At 50.3% G+C, this 22245-nt stretch overlaps 15 protein-coding genes across 15 annotated transcripts; 7 read left to right on the forward strand and 8 right to left on the reverse strand.

The window, feature by feature from the left end:
* Positions 1 to 35: 35 nt before the first annotated feature.
* Positions 36 to 2909, forward strand: OGAPODRAFT_93452 (uncharacterized protein; the record flags this gene model as incomplete). The annotated part of the gene is made up of 1 exon (XM_018357344.1): positions 36 to 2909. One exon carries the CDS (start codon positions 36 to 38, stop codon positions 1128 to 1130), a length of 1095 nt encoding a protein of 364 aa, XP_018211381.1. The 3' UTR covers positions 1131 to 2909.
* Positions 63 to 2950, reverse strand: OGAPODRAFT_93453 (uncharacterized protein; the record flags this gene model as incomplete). Its single annotated transcript, XM_018357345.1, has 2 exons — positions 63 to 1385; positions 1550 to 2950. The coding sequence occupies 2 exons, from the start codon at positions 2948 to 2950 to the stop codon at positions 1173 to 1175; spliced, it is 1614 nt and encodes a 537-aa protein (XP_018211382.1). The 3' UTR covers positions 63 to 1172.
* Positions 2951 to 3001: 51 nt separating this feature from the next.
* On the forward strand, positions 3002 to 3521 carry OGAPODRAFT_93454 (uncharacterized protein; the record flags this gene model as incomplete). Its single annotated transcript, XM_018357346.1, has 1 exon — positions 3002 to 3521. One exon carries the CDS (start codon positions 3002 to 3004, stop codon positions 3518 to 3520), a length of 519 nt encoding a protein of 172 aa, XP_018211383.1.
* A 15-nt stretch (positions 3522 to 3536) lies between these two features.
* OGAPODRAFT_93455 (uncharacterized protein) lies at positions 3537 to 4801 on the reverse strand (the record flags this gene model as incomplete). The annotated part of the gene is made up of 1 exon (XM_018357347.1): positions 3537 to 4801. The coding sequence occupies one exon, from the start codon at positions 4799 to 4801 to the stop codon at positions 3542 to 3544; it is 1260 nt and encodes a 419-aa protein (XP_018211384.1). The 3' UTR covers positions 3537 to 3541.
* Positions 4802 to 4914: 113 nt separating this feature from the next.
* Positions 4915 to 5707, forward strand: OGAPODRAFT_16147 (uncharacterized protein). The gene has a single exon (XM_018354213.1). It carries the CDS (start codon positions 4928 to 4930, stop codon positions 5651 to 5653), a length of 726 nt encoding a protein of 241 aa, XP_018211385.1. The 5' UTR covers positions 4915 to 4927; the 3' UTR covers positions 5654 to 5707.
* Positions 5708 to 5746: 39 nt separating this feature from the next.
* Positions 5747 to 7477, forward strand: OGAPODRAFT_93457 (uncharacterized protein). Its single transcript, XM_018357348.1, has one exon. The coding sequence runs from the start codon at positions 5751 to 5753 to the stop codon at positions 6564 to 6566; it is 816 nt and encodes a 271-aa protein (XP_018211386.1). The 5' UTR covers positions 5747 to 5750; the 3' UTR covers positions 6567 to 7477.
* Positions 6435 to 8336, reverse strand: OGAPODRAFT_93458 (uncharacterized protein; the record flags this gene model as incomplete). The annotated part of the gene is made up of 3 exons (XM_018357349.1): positions 6435 to 6636; positions 6663 to 7425; positions 7453 to 8336. 3 exons carry the CDS (start codon positions 8334 to 8336, stop codon positions 6625 to 6627), a joined length of 1659 nt encoding a protein of 552 aa, XP_018211387.1. The 3' UTR covers positions 6435 to 6624.
* A 51-nt stretch (positions 8337 to 8387) lies between these two features.
* OGAPODRAFT_82126 (uncharacterized protein) lies at positions 8388 to 9038 on the reverse strand. The gene has a single exon (XM_018356592.1). It carries the CDS (start codon positions 9022 to 9024, stop codon positions 8425 to 8427), a length of 600 nt encoding a protein of 199 aa, XP_018211388.1. The 5' UTR covers positions 9025 to 9038; the 3' UTR covers positions 8388 to 8424.
* Positions 9039 to 9090: 52 nt separating this feature from the next.
* On the reverse strand, positions 9091 to 10527 carry OGAPODRAFT_99281 (uncharacterized protein; the record flags this gene model as incomplete). Its single annotated transcript, XM_018358081.1, has 1 exon — positions 9091 to 10527. One exon carries the CDS (start codon positions 10522 to 10524, stop codon positions 9091 to 9093), a length of 1434 nt encoding a protein of 477 aa, XP_018211389.1.
* A 5-nt stretch (positions 10528 to 10532) lies between these two features.
* On the forward strand, positions 10533 to 10971 carry OGAPODRAFT_16150 (uncharacterized protein). The gene has a single exon (XM_018354214.1). The coding sequence runs from the start codon at positions 10553 to 10555 to the stop codon at positions 10964 to 10966; it is 414 nt and encodes a 137-aa protein (XP_018211390.1). The 5' UTR covers positions 10533 to 10552; the 3' UTR covers positions 10967 to 10971.
* Positions 10972 to 11029: 58 nt separating this feature from the next.
* OGAPODRAFT_7744 (uncharacterized protein) lies at positions 11030 to 12203 on the forward strand (the record flags this gene model as incomplete). The annotated part of the gene is made up of 2 exons (XM_018356329.1): positions 11030 to 12111; positions 12146 to 12203. The coding sequence occupies 2 exons, from the start codon at positions 11030 to 11032 to the stop codon at positions 12201 to 12203; spliced, it is 1140 nt and encodes a 379-aa protein (XP_018211391.1).
* OGAPODRAFT_16151 (uncharacterized protein) lies at positions 11063 to 14345 on the reverse strand. The gene is made up of 2 exons (XM_018354215.1): positions 14314 to 14345; positions 11063 to 14278 (listed from the first exon to the last, which is right to left on the reverse strand). The coding sequence occupies exons 1-2, from the start codon at positions 14322 to 14324 to the stop codon at positions 12253 to 12255; spliced, it is 2037 nt and encodes a 678-aa protein (XP_018211392.1). The 5' UTR covers positions 14325 to 14345; the 3' UTR covers positions 11063 to 12252.
* A 121-nt stretch (positions 14346 to 14466) lies between these two features.
* Positions 14467 to 16032, reverse strand: OGAPODRAFT_93463 (uncharacterized protein; the record flags this gene model as incomplete). Its single annotated transcript, XM_018357350.1, has 1 exon — positions 14467 to 16032. One exon carries the CDS (start codon positions 16030 to 16032, stop codon positions 14467 to 14469), a length of 1566 nt encoding a protein of 521 aa, XP_018211393.1.
* A 147-nt stretch (positions 16033 to 16179) lies between these two features.
* Positions 16180 to 19262, forward strand: OGAPODRAFT_87057 (uncharacterized protein; the record flags this gene model as incomplete). The annotated part of the gene is made up of 1 exon (XM_018356856.1): positions 16180 to 19262. One exon carries the CDS (start codon positions 16180 to 16182, stop codon positions 19102 to 19104), a length of 2925 nt encoding a protein of 974 aa, XP_018211394.1. The 3' UTR covers positions 19105 to 19262.
* OGAPODRAFT_37947 (uncharacterized protein) lies at positions 19135 to 22200 on the reverse strand (the record flags this gene model as incomplete). Its single annotated transcript, XM_018355347.1, has 1 exon — positions 19135 to 22200. A coding segment is annotated over one exon (3066 nt), but the record flags the coding sequence as incomplete, so codon positions are not given.
* Between the last annotated feature and the right edge of the window lie 45 nt (positions 22201 to 22245).

The following is a 22245-nucleotide window of genomic DNA, read 5'->3' on the forward strand; positions in this document are numbered from 1 at the left end:
AATATAGTGCGAAAAATATTTTCAATTTTTTCACCATGATTCCTATCTTTCGCCAGTCAGCAAGACCGTTGGTGAGCGTTCGCGCAAGAACCCTTGTCGGACGGCGCGCCGCATTGGCCGCCACGGGGGTGCGTTTCAACAGCACAGAGACACCAGAGCCGAAATTCGACACCTCGCTAGGTTTTGACGCAGAGACAGTGTCGAATGTGTCGAACGTGCTTACCTCTGATCAGTGGGGGTACATGAAAAGTGTCGGGCTGAGCGACGGCTGGTGGCCCTCCGACCTGATACAGACCACTCTCGAGGCGGTGCACGTGACCACGGGTCTGCCCTGGTGGGCCACCATCGCCGCCACAACGCTGGGCATTAGGTTCGCTTTGCTGCCGCTTTTCATGGCCTCGTCGGACGCCATGGCGCGTTCTCAGGCTGCCGCGCCAGAGACAAAGGTGTTGCGCAAAGAACTGAACAGCGCAATGGCCAGAGGAGACCGCATGACGCAGCAGCTGAAAATGCAGGAAATTAAAAAACTGAATAAGAAGTACGGTGTCAAGTACTCGAGAATGTTTCTTTCGCCGGGAATCCAGCTTACGTACGGTATTGGCTCGTTCTTTGGTATCAGGGAAATGGCCAACCTGCCCGTGCAAGGCTTTGACAACCAGGGTTTGTACTGGTTCAACGACCTGACTGCTCCAGATCCCTACATTGGGTTGCAGTTGATTTCTGCCTGTCTGTATGCTGTCTCGTTCAGATTTGGCGGCGAGACGGCAGTCAGCCAGTTTGGTGCTAAAACCCAGAAGGCCTTCATGGCATTGCCGTTCCTGTCCATTGTCTTCACCTGGAACATGTCTGCGGCCGTGCTGGTGTATTTCACGGCCAACGGCCTGTTTTCAATCATACAGGCCCGTCTTCTGAGGTCTGCCAAGTTCAGAAAAATGTGTGGCATGTACCCGATGCAGAAACCGGCCAAGGACAGCAAAGGTCTGGTGGAGAACTTCTCGGAAACCTGGAAGGAGATGCAAGAGAACACAGAGGTGAGAGAAAAGGCCGATGAGAAGGCCAGAAATGCTGCGCTACGCCAGATGGTGAAGGCAAAGTCCCAAAGAGCTATCATTGAGCAACGTGATAAATAAATAGTATATAGTAAGTCCTGTAAATGGACGTCATAGACCGTGTTACGAATCGCCTTTCAGCACCTCTGAGATCTCAGGCTCGCTCAGACTCGTCAGCTCCTTGCGAATCTCTCTGCCATTGGCCACACGCATAACCACCGCAGGCGACACGTTCGAGCACTCTCGGATCAGTATAGGGACGTCCGGATTGGCATTTTTGATCGTCTTGTACTGTTTGACGAGAAACGAGCTAGGTGTTAGGACAGAAAGTCGCAACTTACCGTAATGGACGACTCGTTTCCCCCGTCTGCGACAGAATAAAGCGCAGCTCCTTGACTCCCTTGGATAAAGACATGCCCAATTTAGTGTGCTACTCCACTTTTTATCCAATACGGCTGCTGACGTAAGCCGCTTTCCCAGGGTTGCCGTTTCACTTGCACCGGGCTAGCGAGCCCTAGGGCGGCCACTGTCTGCTGGTCGTTAGCGAGATGTTCCGTGTCGTGTCCGAGCTGGGCGTACAGCTGAAACTCGAGCACGCTGAGCCCGAGTTTCCGCGAGATCTTTCCACGCAGCTTTCCTACCGTTGCAGAGGAGAACAGCGTAGCAGAGAAGCGAGAATCATTGAACACCACTTCGACGCGCGTGGGTGTGGGCAGATGACGAGCCGGGGTGCTTTCCTCCGGGGGAAGGCCATGTTTTGCACATAAACTCATCCACAGTGGCTGCGGACATTTCCACTCCTTGGACCTGACCTTGCTGATGAAGTAGAGCTCAAAGTTGTCACGGTGTTTGGTGGTATACACTGTTCCGTCAAGTTTTACGAGAGACGGAATTCTTGCAAAAATCTGGCTCATTGCAGAGTCGTAGTCGATAGAGTCGAGCAGGGGGGTGTTCAATATTCTGAGAGAGGTGAGGCTGCGTAGCTGTGCCAGATTGTCAATTTCTGACCACTCAGAAACCGCTGTATTGCAAAGGTCTAGTTCCTCAATTATCTGGAGGGAGCTGTCGGTGAGAGAGGGGATGTGGAGGTCGTTGTATGAGAGGTTGAGTCGTTTGGCTCGCGGCGCGTCGGTGAGCAACGCAAAGCTGTTATCTGACAGATCGAGCAATTCCAGCCTGCATACCTCTATGTGACTCAGGTTATTTGAAGCGACATGGAGATGTTGCAGTCTCGGAAAGCAGGAGAGCAGTTTGGGGGTGTATTCACAATTTCCAAGGTCGCAAGCGGAAAGATGCAGCGTATGTACCGACAAACACGGCTCACAGCTCTGGAATCGCGTCCAGCGGTTTCCGTTTGCCTTGAGAGTATGCAGATTCGGGAGCTGGAGCACGATTTGCATCAGATTGGGCCAATCCAGTAAATTGAAGCCCAGATCGAGCACCTGCAAGTTGTGGAGCGAAGAGTCGATCGGAGACGAAACCGCCACGTTCAGTCGCTCGAGCGTAACTGTCTCGAGGTTCCGGAAGTCTGCTTGTAGTCGACTCAGCTTCTCGAACCCGTAGCTCTCGACCTTTTTTGTGCCGATGGTGAGATCGAAATGGTCGATCAGAGACGCAGATTCGTTGGCAAGTGACTCATCGCTCGCGTACCGGTACACCATTGCGTCCATGAATGACCGCCTGGGCTGCAGCTTCGAGAGCTTGACAAAACTGGCCGACTTCGCTCCGTGCAGTGTGCTGAAATAGCGCGTCCCGTTGATTGAGCCGTCGTTCTTGCCGCGTTCGGGAACGTCCCACTCGATGCCGATGGCGGTCTCGTTGGGCCAGTTCGGGATCTCGCCCACAAAGCGCACCGTGGCCAAAAACCCATCCACGGCGACACGGTCTCCAGGAACAAGCATGAAATAATTAAACACCTTTGCACATGTTTGTTTTTTATATCAAATCGCAGCATGAACAAGGTGCGCAAGATCCAGCAGCTGAACGAGCGCGAGCTGGAACTGGGCACACCCATCAAGGCTTCATGGCACTATGAGTATGCCGACACATCGTACATTTTCATCGGGAACTTGCCGCCGGAAATGAACGAGATGGACCTCTTGATTGTGTTTTCCCAGTACGGAGTGCCTACGCACCTCAAGCTGATGAGAGACAAGAGCACGGGCCAGTCGCGCAGGTTTGCATTTTTGAAGTACGAGCAGTTTGAGTCGACCATTCTCGCCGTCGACAACCTCAACGGGTACTCCTTTGGCGACGAGTACGTGCTTCGTGTCGACCACGTGAGATACAAGCCATACCAGTACGATAAGGAGTTCGACGCCAACAAGGAGTGGGACGAGGCTCTGGCGAAGGAGATGGAGAAAGATTTTGGGGAGGAGAAAGAGGAGGAAGCAAAACTAATAGATAACGAATTGGAGGAGGAGGACCCTATGGCTCAATACCTGAAAAATAAAAAAGCCAGGACGAAATAACGAGTGATGATTTAAACAAATTTACATATACTGTACACTTACACTGTCTGCATGCGTGACTGTTGGAGCAAGAGGAACGGCAGGAGACGTGGCGGTGGGTAAAGAGAACGTGGAGGTGTGGTCTGGCTGCTGCTGCTGCTCGGGAGCGTCTGCCGAGGCCTCGTCGCGTGAGGTGACCACAGGCGGCGAGAAGAACGAGTCGGTTGTTCTGTTGGCCTCGTCGGCCTCGTCGGCCTCGTCGTGAGAGTCTGCAGGCTCGGAATGGTGAGAGTTGTCAGAGCGGATCGACTGCGCAGTCACAGAAGACGGCCGCGAGGCCTCCAGCGTGCGGGTCTCGGAGTTGGTATCGATTTCTGGTGTCGGCGACGGTTCCTGTGCCAGCAACTTGTCGAGGCCGCCACCTGAGTGGGCCTTGTTGGCGATGCTCTCGTACATCTGCGTTTCCATGGCGATCACAGAGCTGGTTTTCGCGAGGATACTGGTGAAGGTGGCCTGTGTCTGGTCGTAGGACGACACATAGTAGTCGTGTTTGGCGCGGTCGATCTCGTCCAACTGCGACGCCAATTGCAGCAGATTCGACTTGTATGCAATGATATTTCGCGTCTTCTTGCGGCTCAGCTTATTGTTGGTAGCTTCCTTCTGTCTAAGTTGCAGCACCTTCTCTCTGATTTCTTTCTTGAAAGTGGCGTCGTTGGCCTTGTACGAGCGCTCAAAATCGGATATTATGTTGAGGATGGGCTTTTCGAAGCCATCGGAAAGGCTGTGTGCCAGTATCTGCTGATGATTTGCTATCTGGTGGTGAAAACCGCTGGCTGTCATCAGTCCCTCAGAAGCGCTTCCTGCCCCCTTACAACGCGCACAGTCTTCCAACGAGCGCCCAAATTCGCTGGCAGCTATGCTCACAGCATTCAACGCCTCTCTATACGCGGCTGCCGTGCGAGCAAGGTCGCGGCAGCTGACGATGGTGTCGTTGACGTCCTTTTTGGTAATTAGGGTCTCCAGATCCAGCGTCGACGGCGTCATGGAGGGCTGCAGAGAGAGCAAGGACTCTGTTCGTGACGAGTCCGCGCGAAGTTTGCGCTGGACTTCACCCAATGAGAGCCCGGCAATGTCGTAGAGGGAGTCCTCCTGGAATGGGTCTTTAGAGCCGCTCTGGAGCGTGGAGGTCTCCAATTGCGGCTGGGACTCAGCAGACGAGCCGTTGACAAATGAGTAGAACTCAGAAAGATGCGGAGGTGGCGGCTTGCGCACGGGCGACTTGCGAGGGGCCGTGTTGTCCATAGGCAAAATAACAAAATGCTATAATTGAGCAAGAGTTTTTGGCGGACGATCGGCGCAGGTAATTTCTCCAACCCGAGACGATCTGCGACATAATAGTTTTTCAAAATTTTCCACCCTCATCGCAGCATGTTCGCTCTTGCAAGAATTGGGCTACAAACTCCAAAGGTGGGCATCTTGGGACTCACACGGGGGCTTGCCAGCTCTGCCTTGGCTGCATCGGAAAAGAGAAACACAACCAAGCCGCAAAACGGAAGAAAAACATACCTCTTGGATGTGTACAAGCATTTCGATAAAAACAACCAAATCATGCTGTTTGCGCACCACAACAATCTCACAGCACACGATAACTTGAAAATCAAGCTGCAGATCGAGGAGGCTGGTGCGCAAATAAGAAAACTCAAGGTGTCGCTCTTCAGGCACTACCTCAGAGCATCTCACCACAAGGACCCTGCTTCTAAGGCTGCCTACCGACAGGTGAAGAAACGTAAAATAAGACATCCTTTGGAGCCGCTTTTGAAGGGACCTACAGCTGCCATCTTGATAAAAGACCTAAATCCTAAAGTGGTGAAGAACGTCGTCAAGGTCCTCAAAACACACAACGAGCGCTTATTCATTGTTGGCGGCCGGATTGGTAACGACGTGGTTGACATTGCGGACATCGACCAGTTCAAGGAGATGCCAACAATGGACGAGCTCCGGTCTCAGCTGGTTGGAATGTTGACTGTTCTCTCTGGAGCGGGCCTGGTCAGAACTCTGGAGAGCGCTGCCAACACTCTGTACTTGACCATGGACACCCATAGACAGGAGATGGAGAAGAAGACTAACCCAGAAAAGGACGAGAAGCAGGAGTGAATAGTTGTATATAGACGATCCGCAAACAGCAAGGCTGTGCAAATCTGGATTAATTCAAAGACTAAATTTTTATTTGGAGAAAAAAATACTGCTGAAAATGATGTCTGATTCGCTGTCTAAAAGAAAACAATATCGCGAGGCGAAGGAGGAAACCCGAAAAGTACTCAAGCACGCGCGGTTCGAGGATAGCCAGGAGGTCAGTCTCCCGAAAAAACGGTTTTATAGACAACGCGCACACTCTAATCCGTTTTCAGACCACAAGCTAGAGTACCCAAAGAGTCCCGACTCGATGGATTGGAGCAAGTACTATCCAGGGTTTGTGGATAGCGACACAGGAAAGCTGGATCGGAAGGTTGAGATCGCAGACATTGGCTGCGGATTTGGGGGTCTTTTGGTTGATCTGGCCCCACATTTCCCAGACAGCCTGATTCTGGGTATGGAGATCAGAGTGCAAGTCACACAGTACGTTGAGGACCGGATCATTGCACTGAGAGTGAAACACAAAGACACGAATGAATATCAAAACATCAGCGTGATCCGCGCGAACGCCATGAAGTTCCTTCCTAATTTCTTCCACAAGGGGCAGCTGTCGAAGATGTTCTTCTGTTTCCCGGACCCACACTTCAAGCAGAGAAAGCACAAGGCGCGCATTATTACGAAGACACTGCTGAGCGAGTATGCGTACGTGTTGCGCGAGGGAGGAGTTGTGTATACCATCACTGACGTCAAGGACCTGCATGAGTGGATGGTGAGCCATTTGGACGAACACCCTCTTTTTGAACGCCTTTCCAAAGAATGGGAGGATCAAGACCCTTGTGTGGCCATCATGCGCGAGTCGACCGAGGAAGGAAAGAAAGTGGCACGCAACAATGGTGACAAATTTGTCGCATGTTATAGACGGGTAGCAGCGTAATCAATGTGAAGTATTTATAAACCTTTCGGACACCGCGTCGGACGCCATGCTTGCTTCGTCATTGTTGGATCTATTGAATCGGAAAATGGACGAGACCGCCTCTGATCCCTTGCGCAGCGAGCCGCGCAGAGAGTGCGAGTCGTCTGTTTTGAACTTGTAGATGGTAGCCAGGTCTGGTGGCTCGATATCCTGAGGCAAGATGAACGGCTTGTTGTTTGGCAGCAGTGGGTTTGACTCCTGAGCGCCGGGGTGTCTTGCAGCCTGCGGAGCGTGGCCCGTGATCATTCCCGACCTGCTGCTCCAGGCCTCCAAGTCGTTGGTGGATCCAAAGCCGGAGAGATTGCCGGAGTGCGTTGAGTACACCGACGACCTGTCGTCAAAAATGCTATCCATTTCTTCGAGACTCAGGCCTTTGGTTTCTGGAAACACAAGCCACACAGTGACGACTGAGATGAAGCACGAGGTGGCGTGGATGAGGTAAAGCCTCCACTTAATTTTTTCGAGCAGGATCGGTGCAAGCTCCCCGACAATGAAGTTGCACAGCCAGTTTGTGGCCGTGGCCATGGCAGCTCCGGAGGCACGGGCCTTAGTAGGCAGCACCTCAACGTTCAGCCAGCCGACGGGGCCCCAACTGCAGCCGAAGAACGAGTTGTAGATCATGACGAAAACGACAACCATGGTAGCGCTATTGGATGTCTCAGACTTGCTAAAGTACGAGACTGCACACAAGCTGACCCCCATAACCAGTCCTCCCATGATCAGTACCGGCTTGCGGCCCCATGCCTCTGTCAGATACCATGGCGGAATGCTGCTGAGAACATACAAAATGGCATTGATACCGGTGAGCAAGATGGCATTTCTGCCAACTCAGCCGGCATGCTCAAACACCAGCGGAGCGTAATATGATATCACGTTGATACCATTGAACTGCGCAAACATCTGCGAACTCATAGCCATGAATATCCGTCTAGGGTATTTTCTAAAGACATCGAGATAGCTGAGACTCCCCTCTAGACGGCCTATCAGAACAGACTCTTTGATGGCCTTGTACTCCTCACGTGCTCTGTCGCTGTGCACGTGACCACCTGAAAACAGATCGGCAATGACAACGAGCCCCTCTGCGTCGTGGTCGTGCTCTAGCAGCCATCTAGGACTTTCCACCAGCGCAAAGGTACCGAAAAATAGGATCGAACCAAAGACGACTTGCAACATGAGTGGGATTCGGAAGGAAAGGTTGTTTTCGATGAAGCTGCAGCCGTAGTCGATCCAGATCGACGAGGCATAGCCCATGATGTTGCCAGTAAACTGTGCAGACCCCAGTAGGCCACGGTTCTCGGGAGCAGAGATCTCTGCTTGGAACGAGGGTGCTGTGCCGGACAGAAACCCAACGCCAATGCCAGAGATGAAACGGCCAATGGCAAGATGGAACACCGACTTGGAACACGACTGGACCGTGCCTCCAATGCAGAATACCAGAGCACCGAGCCGGGTGGTTTTTCTGCGTCCGAGCTTATCAGAAATGGGGCCCAGACTCAGCGATGAAATCAGAGCGCCAATTTCCAGAATTGCCACGACAGTACCGATTTCCACAGCCGTTGGATAGTTGAAATACTCTTTGAAATAGTGATTGGTCAAAATCGAGCTGAAATAACCCTGATCGTATCCGAAAAGAAAGACACAGAGACTCACAAAGCCGGTGGTGAAGTAGAGCAGCGGGTTGCCCACCAAGACTGCCTTTGGAATATCATCGACAGTAATTTGTCGTGACATGTTTACATAAAATTCTATCTAATTCCTGGTCTACCCCGTATTATTTTATTTATATGCACGATACACCGAAACACCCTTACACCACGTGCTACTTAGCTAGCGAGGTTTGCACGTTGAAGGAGACCGCTGGGAGCCGGTTCTCTATGACTTCTGCTTTCACAACGGCACTGATACCTAGACTGGCAAGAATGCCGCGGATAAGCCCGCACGGCAGTTGCAAGTACGGCTGGATTTTGCTTATGGTGTCTGCGTCGCCATGTGCGCTGGAAACGTTGATCAACGGACGAAAGTTGTTGTCCACAAGCACAAATGTGCCGATATGGTTTGTGCGCAGGTTGTCCATTTGCTTTAGGTAAAACATACGCCACACATCGCGGCATATAAATTTCATCACTTCCAGCACCTCCAGCAGCTGGATGTTGACTCCTTCCTGAACGGTTTTCTTGTAAATGATGCAGTCGGTGATCTTGTATCCAATTTCGTAGCCGTATTGCTCCAGACGGTACAGGTTGTTGAGGCCCACAAACTTGGGGTTTGAGGCAAAGTCCACCGTGCCTGGTTTGTCCTCTTTAAGGTTGAGCCCGGCAACGTCTCCCGCAAGCGTACCAGGCGCACTGTCGCTGGCCAGCAGCTCATCTACGCGCACAGACAGTGCCACACACTCATTGACCAGATAGTCCAGCGCCATGGCGCTGACCTCCTTGGAGAAGAATTCTTCGGGCATGGAAATAAAATTATACTGTACTTTAGTTTTTTATTTTTCTAGTACATGATGCTCGATAATGGTTTGCGGGTCCGAGTGCAGTCGCTGCCACGTGGTGATCTGGCCGGTCAACGCGTCTACCTCGAACACACGCACTCGCCGTTCTGTGCCGCCGTATCCACCGTAGCCACCCTCGCCAGTGGCCCCTCCGTAGCACAGCCACATATCCGATTTCAGACAGAAATCGTTGCAATGGTCGTGGCCCACAGATACCACGGAAACGCCCATCTCTTTGAGCGTCTGTGCCATGCCTGTGTTGATCTGCGGAGCCATGACGGCCTCTTTGTAGTTTCCAAACACTATCGCGTCGGTATCTCTGTACTCCGGCAGAGGTATGTGGAAGAAAGCCATGGCCACGGCAGCAGGGACCTTGGAGCTCTTAATCCACTCAATTTGATCCTCCTTCAAATAGTCGTACCCGCGCACTTTTGGGTTGAGCGAGTATTTGTGCGAGTCGAGGAAATAGAGAGCGAGCTTGTTCTGGACTTGAAGCACGTAGTTGCCGACTCCAGACACGTTTGCAGGCCCAACTGACGAGAGAGAATACGGCAGCTCTTCGACAATCTCCATAATCTGGTCGCGCTGTAAGGAACCCTCGTCGTCGTGGTTACCAAAGACCATTGCGTAGGGGACTTTGTGACGCTCAAAAATATCGCACACCTTGAGAATCGTAGTTTCCGTGTCAGGAGAGTCGTCACCATATATTTGGTCGCCCGTCATGACGACAAGATCCGGCTTATCGATATCAAGCACAGTCTCGACGAAATGTGTGGTTTTCGGGTCTGCCTGGCATTTTTCGCCCGGAGCAAGCTGGGGCCACGGATCACGGCACACACCGTCGAGCGTGGCAAAGTGCAGGTCTGCAACCTGCAATATTCTAAACTTGTTATTTTTGAAAGACAGCTGCGGCCGGGTCGGAGCTGTGGTTGGCCGTCTGTAGCTGATGTATACATGGTGATCTGTTTCTGTGTGTAGTGGCTCTGTGAGTATCGTCCATCCGGGACGGGGATCTGAGGGTTGGAAAAGCACCGTCGCATCGATGATTGCTTTTTTGGCCGGGCCATATTTCACCCAGACGCCCTGGCCTTTAGATTTCCACAGGTTGCCAGGCTTGTACTCTGGTTTTCCCACGGCAACGTCCACGACGGCAGTATCCTCACTGTGTCCCAGCTTTTTATGCAAATACGTTCTTTTAAACAGCGCCTTTCCCAGTCCGAGATCCTTGTCCACTCTGACATAGTCAGACCCTTTGCAGAAGGGTCGATAACAAGTATAGAACTCCAGGTCCAGCACCAGGGGAGAGTCTGTGTCGACTGGTTTTGGACGGGCAAGAAGAAACAAAACCGCCAGGGTCAACACCACCAAAAGGTAAATGCTGCCTCTGAGGGCCTGTTTTGTGAGACCCACCTGTCTAGGCACAAACATAACGAGAAAAAACATTTTTGCATTTGACATGGCGAATAGCCGTGGCGGTATTTTAGCAAATGGCTGTTTGGGCGGAGCCAGAGGACAGTTAGATCTGATCGATAATCATCGCTTCGCCAGACACTTGACGCTCGCTGAAATGCTAACCTTGTCTCTCGTAAATACATACAACTATATAGCTATACCTGCTAAAAAGGTGCGGGAGCTTCCCAGGACGCTCAATGCTTGTTCTTGCCCCCCTCAAGTATCTCCTTTTGTTTCTTCTTCAGATCAATCGCCTCCTGAACCAAATCCTCATCCCTGCCATCCGGGCCCTTTGGTCGCTTGTCAGTGCGCAACAGACCCCCGTGCCCCGCTTCTTCGTGGCCCGGCAGACCGTGCACCACACGGCTATGTGGATGTCTCAAGTGCTCAACGTCCACGGTCTTGTCGCCAATTTTAAATCCCTTGATCTCCTCGCCTTCCAAAGGATCCATAATTATTAATATTCAAGTTATTTTCCCCCATGAATTATATCCTGCTGGGAGTACTGCTCTCTGTTTCGGGCAACATACTCATTTCCATCTCCCTGAACATTCAGAAACAGGCCCATCTCCACTTGGGCTCCGAGCATTACGCCCGCAACCTGAAATGGCAGCTTGGCTTCATGCTCATGTCTCTAGGAGAGGTGGGTAATTTTGTCAGCTACGGTCTGACCCCCGTCAGCATCGTGGCGCCTCTCGGCGTCGTGACCATCATTTCGAATTCCACCTTTATTGCGCCTGTTCTGTTCCACGAAAAGATCCGGCGCAGAGACCTCTACGGTACCTTCTCCAGCGCGATCGGCGTGGTCTTCATGATACTGTCCTCGGTCAGCGATTCCGCAGCACCGCCTATCCAAGACCCTTTTTCGTACATAGACTCCATGGTGCTTTCGTCGCCAACACTCATCTATCTTGCAAGCACACTCGTCACCATCGTCGTTCTCATGCTCCGGCTGCGCAACTTGGAACGGTCCATGACATACATCCTCCTGCATCTGTCGCTAGTGGCACTTTTCGGCACCTACACCGCGATCTCCACAAAACTGCTGGCTTCGGTAGTTGAGTTTGTGCCTTTCCGCGATATATTCGTCAATTGGCGGCCTTACGTGCTGTTTCTGGTCATAATCGGCACCTCCGGGTTCCAGGTCCACTATCTAAACTCTTGTCTCAGAATCGCCAATGCCACCACAGTGGTGCCCATCCATTTTGTGTTTTTCACCACGGCTGTTCTGCTCTGCTCGATTGTTGTTTTCAACGACTTTGCGGACAAATCTGCCGCACAGTGCATAGTCTTCTTGGCCGGGGCTTTGCTCACGTTCTCAGGCGTGTTTCTGATATGCGGAGCCAAAACCAGCGAGAATGAGCACGATCTCGTTGGGTCAGAGCCGCCATCACACATTCCTGCACACCAGCCTGTGTCAGAAACGGCTTCCATGGTTTCGACTGACGAGGAGTTGCCACCAAGACCACAGGGACTCATCCAGACATCAAAATCAACACCAGAACTCAACAATTTTATAGAAAGCGAGCACTTCTACAACACTACCAATAGAAGAAACAGCCTGTTAGAAATAAATAGGCATCCTAGAGATATAAAGCACTTGCGGGACCTTGGCCACGGCTATTTTGTTCTCGGCGGAGGAAGCGCACTCATGAATGCAATTTTGAAAGACCATTCGCAGACCCCAGAAACCCGCAGTCTGGCCTAGCGCTTTGTCGTCAACAACGGCGTGATAAATGGGTGTTTCAGAAGCCTGGCGGCATTGCAACGTTTTTTGTAATCGGTCTCAAAAGTCATCGTGAGGAAGTCGCGACAGTCGTCCGTGATGCCGTCTGGAATGTTGGGCACCGTCAACGTGCCAATGCGGAAAATCGCCTGCATCTGCGAAAATCCCGGATACGGGTGCTTGCCGGTCAGCATCTCCACAATCAGACACCCTAAAGACCAGATGTCGGCTTTGTCTGTATAGGCAATCTGCTTGACCACCTCGGGGGCCATCCAGTACACGGACCCTTGCAAAGACGCGCGTTTCTGCTGCTTGGTGGTGCCAGTATCCTCCAGCTCTCTATCATTGATGTCAATTTTTTTCGAGATACCGAAATCACTGATTTTCACCGTCCCGTCAATGTCTATCAGAATATTTGCTCCTTTGATGTCTCGATGAATAATGTCCTCGCCGTGTAAATATTTAAGCCCTATGAGCACCTGTGTGACAAAGTTTCGCACCAATGGCTCTTCAAAAGGCCCGTAGGTCGATAACATCGAACTCACCGACCCCCCAGGAATGTACTCCAAAAATATGTAAATATTGTCAGAATCGGCGGATGATCCGAGATAGCGCACAATATTTTCGTGGTTCATGACCCTGAGCAGCGAAAGTTCCTGCTTCAAAGCATTCACCATCTTCTGTTTGGAATCCTCAGACGACCGAGGAAGGCTAACCTGTTTCACGGCCATTAGCTCTCCTGTCAGTCCATTGAGTCCTAAATACACGGTACCAAAAGAGCCCTGGCCAATTTTAGTTCCCTTGTGCCAGACAGATGGACCGTCATTGTTTTCCAGTGAGAAACTGAGTTGCTCAGACGAATCAAACGACTCGTCGTCGTCCTCGTCGTCAAAAAGCTTGATTACCGTCGAATCTCTGTTTTCTCGCATAGAGACCGCAACAGACATGCGCGCCCGTTGCTTCGAATCCAAACTGCCGTTCTTTTCCAGAGACACATTTCGCGTTGAAGCACGAATGGTTCCCTCACCTTCTAAATGCGGCGGCTGGTCGGCACGGATTGTGTCCATAGCAGCTGAGTGGTTTAGAATAACATCTCCAACAGTATGTTTGACAGGAACTGCAACACCATAGCTGAACACAGAGCTGGCAATAGACTGCGGCCTTCCAGAGTAGATCGACTCGCGCGTGGATTGCTGTGTGCTCATTTTAGAGCTGTACATCGAAAATCGCACACTATTGCGCATCACCTCCCGTAACTCGGTGGCCCCAGTGTCAGGGAAGTATTCTCCAAGGTTGGTGGAGATTAGCTGTGAAGGCGGTCTCTGTCCAAGGAAATTCTTCAAAGTCTTGGTTTCCGTACCCCCACTTGCCAAGATGGACTTCGAGGTTGCCAAAGCTGCTTCCGACGGTGACTCGCTCGCATGACATAGAATAATACGTTTTTTTTCTGGACGGTCAGGAGAGTGGCACAGTGCCGTGAACTCTGCATCAAACATCATGTGCAGATTATTATCTTCATCAACGTAGTACGCTTTCCACTCTTCGACGTGTGTGGCTGAAATGCCCATCTTTCTGACAGCTTTTCTCTTGATCGAGGTTGAGCTGAAGCACCCTGTCACGTTGACCTCGTTCTTGTGGCCGTCCGGCCCAATGATTGTGACACAGTTCTTGTACTCGTTTTCAACCTTGAAAGTGGCTGACGACCGCCGGGCTTTGTCGTTATACGTGACTGTCTTATCAACGCTGTTCAATGTGGCAGAAGCGTTTGAAACAACCTCTGCCAGATCACTCACATTTACTCGTGACTTGAGTCTCTCAGTATTTAAAAGATGGATCAAAACCTGCAGTCGCAATCTGTCTCCAACTTTGGTGATGCCGATTTCTTTCAAAGCGTGTCTATCGAGCTGGGGAAGCAGATCAATCTTGATGTCATTCGCAACAAATAGATCAATGTACTCCTCGCACTCCACGGTCTTCAAATATTGCAAGAGTTCATATCTATCACTCATTGTTAGCCTGCTAACTTCCATAATACATACCTCTCTGTCATTGACCCACGCCGCATCTGAACATTCATGTGGTCAGGCCTAAATTTAGATCTAGGTTTCAAGAAAAACTTGGCCCCGACCCCTAGAGCTGACGTAACATATTATTTCAGCTCTTGGTAGCCCTTGAAGAATATATCGGGCCCCTTAATGATAAAGCTTGCGCACAACTTTGGTCAACGCGAGTGATTTGTTGAATGGCAGGTCCCCACAAGACATAATGGCCTGTTTGTTCTGCTGTCGCATCTCCACAAATTGCTCAATAATGCGCTCTGCCGACTCTGTCCGTCCTTGGTATATCTGTAGGAAAGATCTGACATGTTGGTCATACGTTCTCGTGATGAGTCCAATTGCATATTTGAAAAGTCCGTTGAGCTTCTGAAGCTTTATTAACTTGTCAACTTTGGTATCCTTGTCCAGTTTGCTGAATGCTCGCTGCATTTTTGACAGTTTTTGTTCCACGAAATCGAGCATGATGCTTATTTCCTCCACAACGGGACCCAGCTCATACTCAAACCGCGATATCAATTTATTGGCATGATCGTTCTGGTTTCGGAGTTTTTCCAAGTAAAGCTCATAGCTGGAAGAAATAAAGTTTTCTTTAAAGAAGAGCGACTTGGGCGTAAGCTGTGGTTCTTTTCTGTTGTAGCTACTAGGAAGGTTCTGGGAGAATTGGAAAAATGAAAGCCCTATATTGTATTTGAATTCCATTGACTGTTTTTGGAGCTTTAAGCACTTGTCCAGTGTCCGGACGGTCGTGTCAAACATATTGTGGATATTCTTGAACTCGTGCTGGAAGTAGGCAAGCTGTTGATATTCAAACGGCTCCTTTGCGATATCCTTCCATTTCTGCTTGTTTTTTCGCTTCCAACTCTCTGGGACACTTAGTATCACTGTTGGTGATGCCAACGGGGAGGGCAGGCTACTCTCGATTTCGACAAGTCTGCTGAGTTTAGGGCATTCCTCCAAGAGCCCCAGTGTTGCCAGTGTGTCTCGCAGCGCACAAAGTCGGTTTGCGGGCACCTTGAGCAATTTCTCAATCTTGAGGCCGTTCAGACTGGAAAACCAGTCGTCAAATCGTTGGTCATCTTTCACGGAGTCTAAGATCTCTAATCTCCGTCCCTGCAACGCAAAAAAAGACGGGTACACCTGAGAAAGTCTGGTGAAATGATCGTTCAAAGTCTGCACAAGGGAATGACCACTAGCTAAATTCTTAACCAATAGCTCGCTTAGACTGATCATTAGACTGACGTTGCCAAATAACAAGATAACATCTGTGGACTTGATGGGGATACCTCGTTCGTTTATGTAGCTGGCAAACGACACCGCCACGGCATTTAGCAGATCCAGGTCCAGCAGATACTGCCGTTCTGTGCTAATTACCAGATGGCTATTTGCGTCGCGAAAGTTCGATATTTCTGGCGTCGGGAAGTCTTGCAACAGTTTAGGGGGGATCGGGGGCAGTGATTTATCTCTTGTGGGAATGCTGAGTTCCTGCAATTGTCTAGCTTTTTGCCGAAACCGGCTTGGTTCTTCGGTTCGTTTTTGCATCTCTTTGATCTCCTCTCCCTGGTTGCCCCTTGACAAGAACCATAGGCTTTGCGAGTAGGGGTTGATGAAGCTCCAGCTACGCTTGGGCTCGATGTTCTCCTTATTTTCGATGTCTGAGTAAACGGACGACGATGTCAAAACGGAAACAAAGCTCACAGTCATAACAAAGAAACAGTAATATCACAAAAACATCTTTTTTTTCGTCTGCTCCCGTTCTTTGTTGGTATCTTTCCCCTGCCCTCTTCCTCAAAAACGTTTCAACACCGCCACAGGTGGCTTAATATATTTATATTTATTCTCTCTTGTTTTATGTCTCTTACAAATTGGAGACAGTTCCCGTTCTTTGAATGTGTCCCGATCCAGGATCCAAATTATGGCGCCGCAAATGCGCTCTACTCTGCTGCTGATGTCAGTGCCATTGCTGGGACGCCGGACCTTCTTGTTCTCGCCTCGTCGCAGGCTTCCATTAAGTTGGTCAACAGACAGTACGAGCCGGTATTCGAGTTCCAGGCGTACGATTTGGGTTGGGACATCACACGCTTGGCATTTTTACCGTTTGGAGGAGCCCGCAAATCGGGCTTTTTATGTTCAATTGCCGAAAAACGGGGGTTTCCAGTGACTCTCAAGCTGTGGGACCTCGCGAAGCTCGAGCATCTCAAAAAAATAGACTACAACAGCGACTACCACTCACTATGCCAGGTGACGAATGGCACGAACGACTTTCCACTGACCTGTTTTGATGCCACAGCAGACTTCACTGTGCTTGTGTTTGGGTTCGCCAACGGAACGGTTATTGTGGTCAGAGGCGACCTGCTCCACGATAGGGGATCTCGACAACGAGTCGTGTACGAGTCGCGGGATCCGATCACAGGCGTGCTCTTCCGTGACGAAGGTGTGCTCTACGTGTCGAACGTGTCGACAATACTGACAATCCCGACCACAGGCAGAAACCAGGGCCGGCCAGACCGGATTCTGGACGAGTCCATGGGCGTTGACATCAACTGCAGCGCCATGCTTGAGGACAAGAAACGCAATTTGGTGGTTGCCCGCGACCAGAGTCTGCAATTTTACAACCTTCGCGGAAAAACACACAATATTCTACTAGACATACCCAAAAAACGCATTTTCGCATACAAAGACAGATACGTGGTGATTGAGTCCAGTGTCAGCTCAAACCTGACGTCCGCTTCGTCTATTGTCACAAATAAGCTTGTTATCGTGGATGTGATCAACAAGTTCATTGCCTTGAATCAGACGATCTCCAGTTCAGTGGTTGATATATTCACTTTGTGGGACGATCTGTACGTGTTCACATCTGACGGATTGCTATTCCAATTGAAGGAAAAGGACCTCACCGAAAAGCTGAACATTCTGGTACAACACGAGCTTTTCAATCTAGCCATTGCTCTCGCAGAAAACGAGAACTATGACACACAGAAGCTACTTGAAATCCACAGGCAGTACGGCAACCATCTTTACGAGAAGGGAGAATTTGAAGAGGCAATCAAACACTACATCGACAGCATCGATCTTGGAAAGACTAGTGAGGTGATACAGAAGTACAAGGAAAGCTCGAAGATTCCCTACTTGGTTGAATATCTTGAGAAACTGATACAGCTAGGGAAGTCGACGATCGACCACACGACTCTTTTGCTCTGTTGTTACTGCAAACTCAAACGGCCAGAGAAAGTGCTCCTCTACATTGAAAACTTGCCTATCAACGAGGACTTTGAGATAAGTGACCCCTCCAAACAGTTTGACATGCCGACCGTCATCAGCACATGCAGGGAAAGCAGGTACTACGTTCTGGCTGCCAACATCGCGAAGAAATTCAACGATCCATCCGCAGTGGTGGATATACAGCTGCACGACATGAAGAACCCAAGCTTGACAATGAAATACATCCGCACCTTGCCCGTTGACGATCTCCTCCGCGTTTTGATCGATAAGGTGAAGTGGTTTCTAGACAGTCTTCCAAACGAATGCAATTTGCTCTTGATTGATGTTTTCACTGGAAAATATAGACCAGAGCCAGAGTTTGACCTTGCAGACCTCGCAGTGGTTCCAAAATCAAACACAAACCACCCTATCCTGACTTCATACAAGCAGTTTGTGGCATTTATGAATTTGGCCGATAACGACGAACCGCAGGTAACACAACCAACATATCTTCCTCCACGGCCGCGAATCATCTTCCAGTCGTTTGTGGACCATCCCAACGAGTTTGTAATTTTTTTGGAAGCTTGCATCGAGAGCTACGACAAGTTTGGTGGTGACGAAAAGGACAAGAAGGATATTATGGTGACGCTCTACGAGATGTACCTCACCATGTCCAAGAACGGCGACGAAGATACCAAAGTCAGATGGCAATTAAAGGCCAAGGCTTTGCTAGAAAACATTCAGAAAAGCAAATGGGACCTTGAGGACCAGACCAATCTGTTACTACTCTCAAATCTTGGAGACTACGCAGAGGCGGAAATCGCCATCAGAGAGGCCACTGACGACTCGGCTCAAGGGTTTGAGCTCGACATGTTCAGGTCAACTATCCTGACAGGTAATTATCAGAGGTCGTTGGAAGTCATTGAGAAATACGGCGACAAAGAGCCCGATCTATACAAGTTGGCACTATCAGTATACACATCATCTGAGGAGATATTTAACCGCGTTGGGGAAGAAAAAGTGGCCGAATTGATATGGAAGATCGACTCGCTTAAACTGATGACCCCGTTGGAAGTGGTGAAACTCCTTGGTATGACCTCGTTTGTTAAGCTCGGGCTTATTAAAAACTATCTCATCGAGCAGATCCGCCGGCAAAAGCGTGATATAGAGAACAATGAGAAGCTGATCGACTCGTATCAAAAGGAGGCGTCTGCAGTCGCAGAACAACTCTCAAAACAGAATACGGAGCCACAGGTCATCAATCGATCAAAGTGTTCCTCCTGCAACAGGCCATTATCCTTCCCATTGGTGCACTTCAGATGCTCTCATTCCTACCATGAGAGTTGTTTGACAAACGAGTTCTCCCAATCTTCATCTAGCGACCAAACCTGTCCAAAATGCTCGGGAGAGCTGGACACAATGACCATTCTCACTAAACAGCACGAGGAGGTGGGAAAACGCAACGATCTCTTCAAAGCCAGCTTGTTGGATAGCACCGACAGATTCAAGGTAATGATGGGATTTTTCGGTCGCGGGGCAATGCAGGAAACCAGAACAATATGGCATGGTAAATAGACTGTATTTCTAATCAAAAATGTTTGGATGCTCGCTGCACACTGCGGAGCATCTGGCAAGGATGTCCTTCGTTTTCAGCTCGCCTTGGCACTTGCTGAACCCTCCAAGCTCGAAAAGCTGCAAAATATCTTTTGGAACGATGCTGAACTCGTCCTGCGTTTCAATCAGCGTGTTGATTACCTCGATGGCCAAAAAGTGGTTTTCTCCCTGCGGCACTAGCTCCACAGAGCTTGTAGGGATGTCTTTGGGATCCGTCTTGGGCCTTTCGTACAAAATGTTGGGCGTAATCACGGTGGCTAAATTGTGGACGTCCATCTTAGACCCATTTTCTTCATCAATCAGACAGAACGATGCAACCCAGTTGAAGAAAGAGAGCAACACCTCTGCCAAGTCTCTGTGAGCTTTCGGAAGCATGCAGTAGGCAAGCTTCAGGATCCTGTCCTTTTTATTGGCGTCGTCTCCAAACTTCTGTGACAAGATAAACAGATCGTACAGCTTGAAAGTGAGCAATGGGTCAGGCATTTCTCTGGTAAACTTTTTAAGCAACGCGGCCAGTTGGATAGGCGTCTCCTTGGAGAAATCAGGAACCTGCTGTGGATTTGAGTCTATCTCCTCCGTTAGTTGTCTGAGACGTTTGATGTTACCGTTTATGCGGAACACACCCTCCACAGAAAGATCCATTGTGTGCATAACGTTGATGAGCTCGTCAACAAGCATCGGCACTTTGAGCTTCTGCGGACCAATTCCCAGATCACTCTCAACGCCACATTTCTCGACCAACTCTTCCAACGGACAGCCAAATACTTTGTTGGTAGATTTTTTAGAGTTTCCTGATCCTCCAAACATCCTCTCCCAGAACGAGGTACTTTTTTTCACAGAAATAAACGAGACACAGTCTTCCAGAGACAGAGTGTCTCCCATGAGCTTGTGCAATGCAAATGCTGCAATGTGTTGCAGGTATTCGTTGTCTTTTTTAGAAAATTCAGAGTAGCGAACGGCAGAAGTTGGCGCGGAAGAAGCGCTTTCCTGCGTCCGTTGCGATTTGGCGACGGTCTGAGACGGCGTCTTAAATTGCGGTAGAGGAGACGACGGAGCGCCAGAAACGCTTCGTGTGGCTGAAGTTATCTGACCCGAGTCGGAACCTTTGTTCCTAACAGCTTTCGGAGCAGGAATCGTCGAGCTAGCCGGCGTGTAGGCTCTTTTCTGGAACCTGAACGCGTTGGGACGGTGCTCGCGTGCCTGCTCCGACGAAACAATCCGGGGAATGTCGTCCAACGTGAGGCCTTTCTCGTTTTTCAGCAAATTCGAGGTCACGTCGAGATTCGTGGACTGCGGCTTCGTCTTCATAGGAACGTCCTCAATCCGAAGTCTTTTCGAGCCTTTGCGACCCAAAGACCGCTCTTTCTTCAAAAACTTCGACGCCGTGAGGGACGATAGCGATTTCCCAGACTCCGGGTCCACGTTCTCCATGCCCGCAGATGATGCCTCGGGAGCCTCCAAAATAATCGACTTTCTTGCCTCGGCAGATGCAGTGCCTATCCGCTGTTTCTGACGCTTCGAGCGCATCCGCTTGATATCGGTCACATGCTGGTCGTAGGAGTCGGAGGACAGAAGCACCTGCGGTGGTGTCTTGGCGATGATACCGCGTTTGAGCATGGCATGTCTGGATCTGATCAAGGCAATTTTCAGCAGATAGATCAGCTGCATGTATCGAGAGACTTTCTTAAAGCCTGCCTGGGCGTCCACATCGTCTGATGAGCAGCTGGCACACAGGATCTGTTGTTTTTTAGGGTTGAAATTAAACTCGCTCAGACTGGTGTGTGTGCTGCTGCGTCTGGAGCAGTTGGAGCACTCAAAACATTCGATATGCCAGATGAGATCTCCGAAACGGAAACAATCCTCCTCGATACTCTTCTGGCACCGGAAACACAGGTCTTTAGCGTTTGGTGGGATCCCGAGCACCGAAAACACGTCCTGGGGGATCGAGTCGTGGCTCGAGATCTCGCGAAGGTATCTGTCGGTGGCAAGCGAGGAACGGCTGATTTTGTTGTATTCGAGAGCGTGTAGGAGGGTATTTCTGGAGATCAGCTTGATGTAGTGTGCCAAGGTGGAAATTAAGGAGAGCAGCTGCTGTGTGTGGGTGTTTGACAGCAGCTTTGTTTTGTCGGTGTCGCGTAAAAAAGTCAGATACGACATAATTTTTGAGGACATACTGCGGGGCTCCTTGCTGAGCGGCGTGAGCTTGTGGTTCGCCGAGTAGTCGAGCCGGATTCTGGAAGACTCAAACAGATCGTTGAGGATGTCGACGCCTCGGAAAAGGTATTCGATCTTGAGCACCAGCTGGCCGGTAACCAAAAGTCCGCCCAGTTGGTTGCCTGTCGATGCGGAGTGCAGCATATCGGAGATGCACGATGCACAGCCTTCCTCAAACTCCGATAGCGTGAGCCAGATCGACATGGTCATGCGCTCGAGTTTTTTCTCGAGGTCGAACAGCTCTTGAGGCGTGAGTGATTTTTTCGCTTCTGTGTCGCTCAGGGTCTTCGCTCCCAGTTCGGACATCCCGACACATTCGGCAGTGACATCGACACCCCAAAACTTGTGCACCATAAAACACTCCGGATGCCACTGCTGCTCGCGGCCACCTCTGTAGAGTTCGACGTACTGTTTCAATATTGCAGATTTGCACGCCTCGCATTGTGCTGCGTAAAGGATGGAGTAGTGGTAATGGCAATATATCTTGTTCTGGTGTTCATAGTAGTCCTCCGAGTCAAACACTCTGTGGCAGATGTCGCAAAAGAAGTGCTCTGGGTGGAACTTGCGTCCCACAGCAGTTATGTAGGAGCCTCTGATGGCCTTGTCGCAGGTGGAGCAGATAAGATCAATGCGCTTGAAATAGTCATATTCACAGAGCGGCACCTGAACCGCGTGGCCCCCAACCTGCACGTCAGCGGCAAAGAACTTGTTGGAACAAGGGTTGCCGCAGTCGTGGCAGCGGAAACAGTCGACATGGTAGATTCTGTCCATGGCGCGCACGAGCGTGCCGATGATGGTTTTGCCGCACTGGTAGCACAGTTTAGGGGGTTTCCGAGACACCACACCGTCTGTAGAGCTGTTTTTGCGCGAACCATTAGCAGAAGTTCC

The sequence above is a fragment of the Ogataea polymorpha genome (genome assembly GCF_001664045.1).
Source record: "Ogataea polymorpha strain NCYC 495 leu1.1 chromosome Unknown OGAPOscaffold_3, whole genome shotgun sequence".
Classification (NCBI taxonomy): Eukaryota; Fungi; Ascomycota; class Pichiomycetes; order Pichiales; family Pichiaceae; genus Ogataea; species Ogataea polymorpha.

Excerpts from the sequence above, each read along its gene's own strand:
- OGAPODRAFT_16147 (XM_018354213.1), top strand. The coding sequence starts at position 4,928 with ATGTTCGCTCTTGCAAGAATTGGGCTACAAACTCCAAAGGTGGGCATC.
- OGAPODRAFT_82126 (XM_018356592.1), bottom strand. The coding sequence starts at position 9,024 with ATGGCGCTGGACTATCTGGTCAATGAGTGTGTGGCACTGTCTGTGCGC.
- OGAPODRAFT_16150 (XM_018354214.1), top strand. The coding sequence starts at position 10,553 with ATGGCGAATAGCCGTGGCGGTATTTTAGCAAATGGCTGTTTGGGCGGA.
- OGAPODRAFT_93457 (XM_018357348.1), top strand. The coding sequence starts at position 5,751 with ATGATGTCTGATTCGCTGTCTAAAAGAAAACAATATCGCGAGGCGAAG.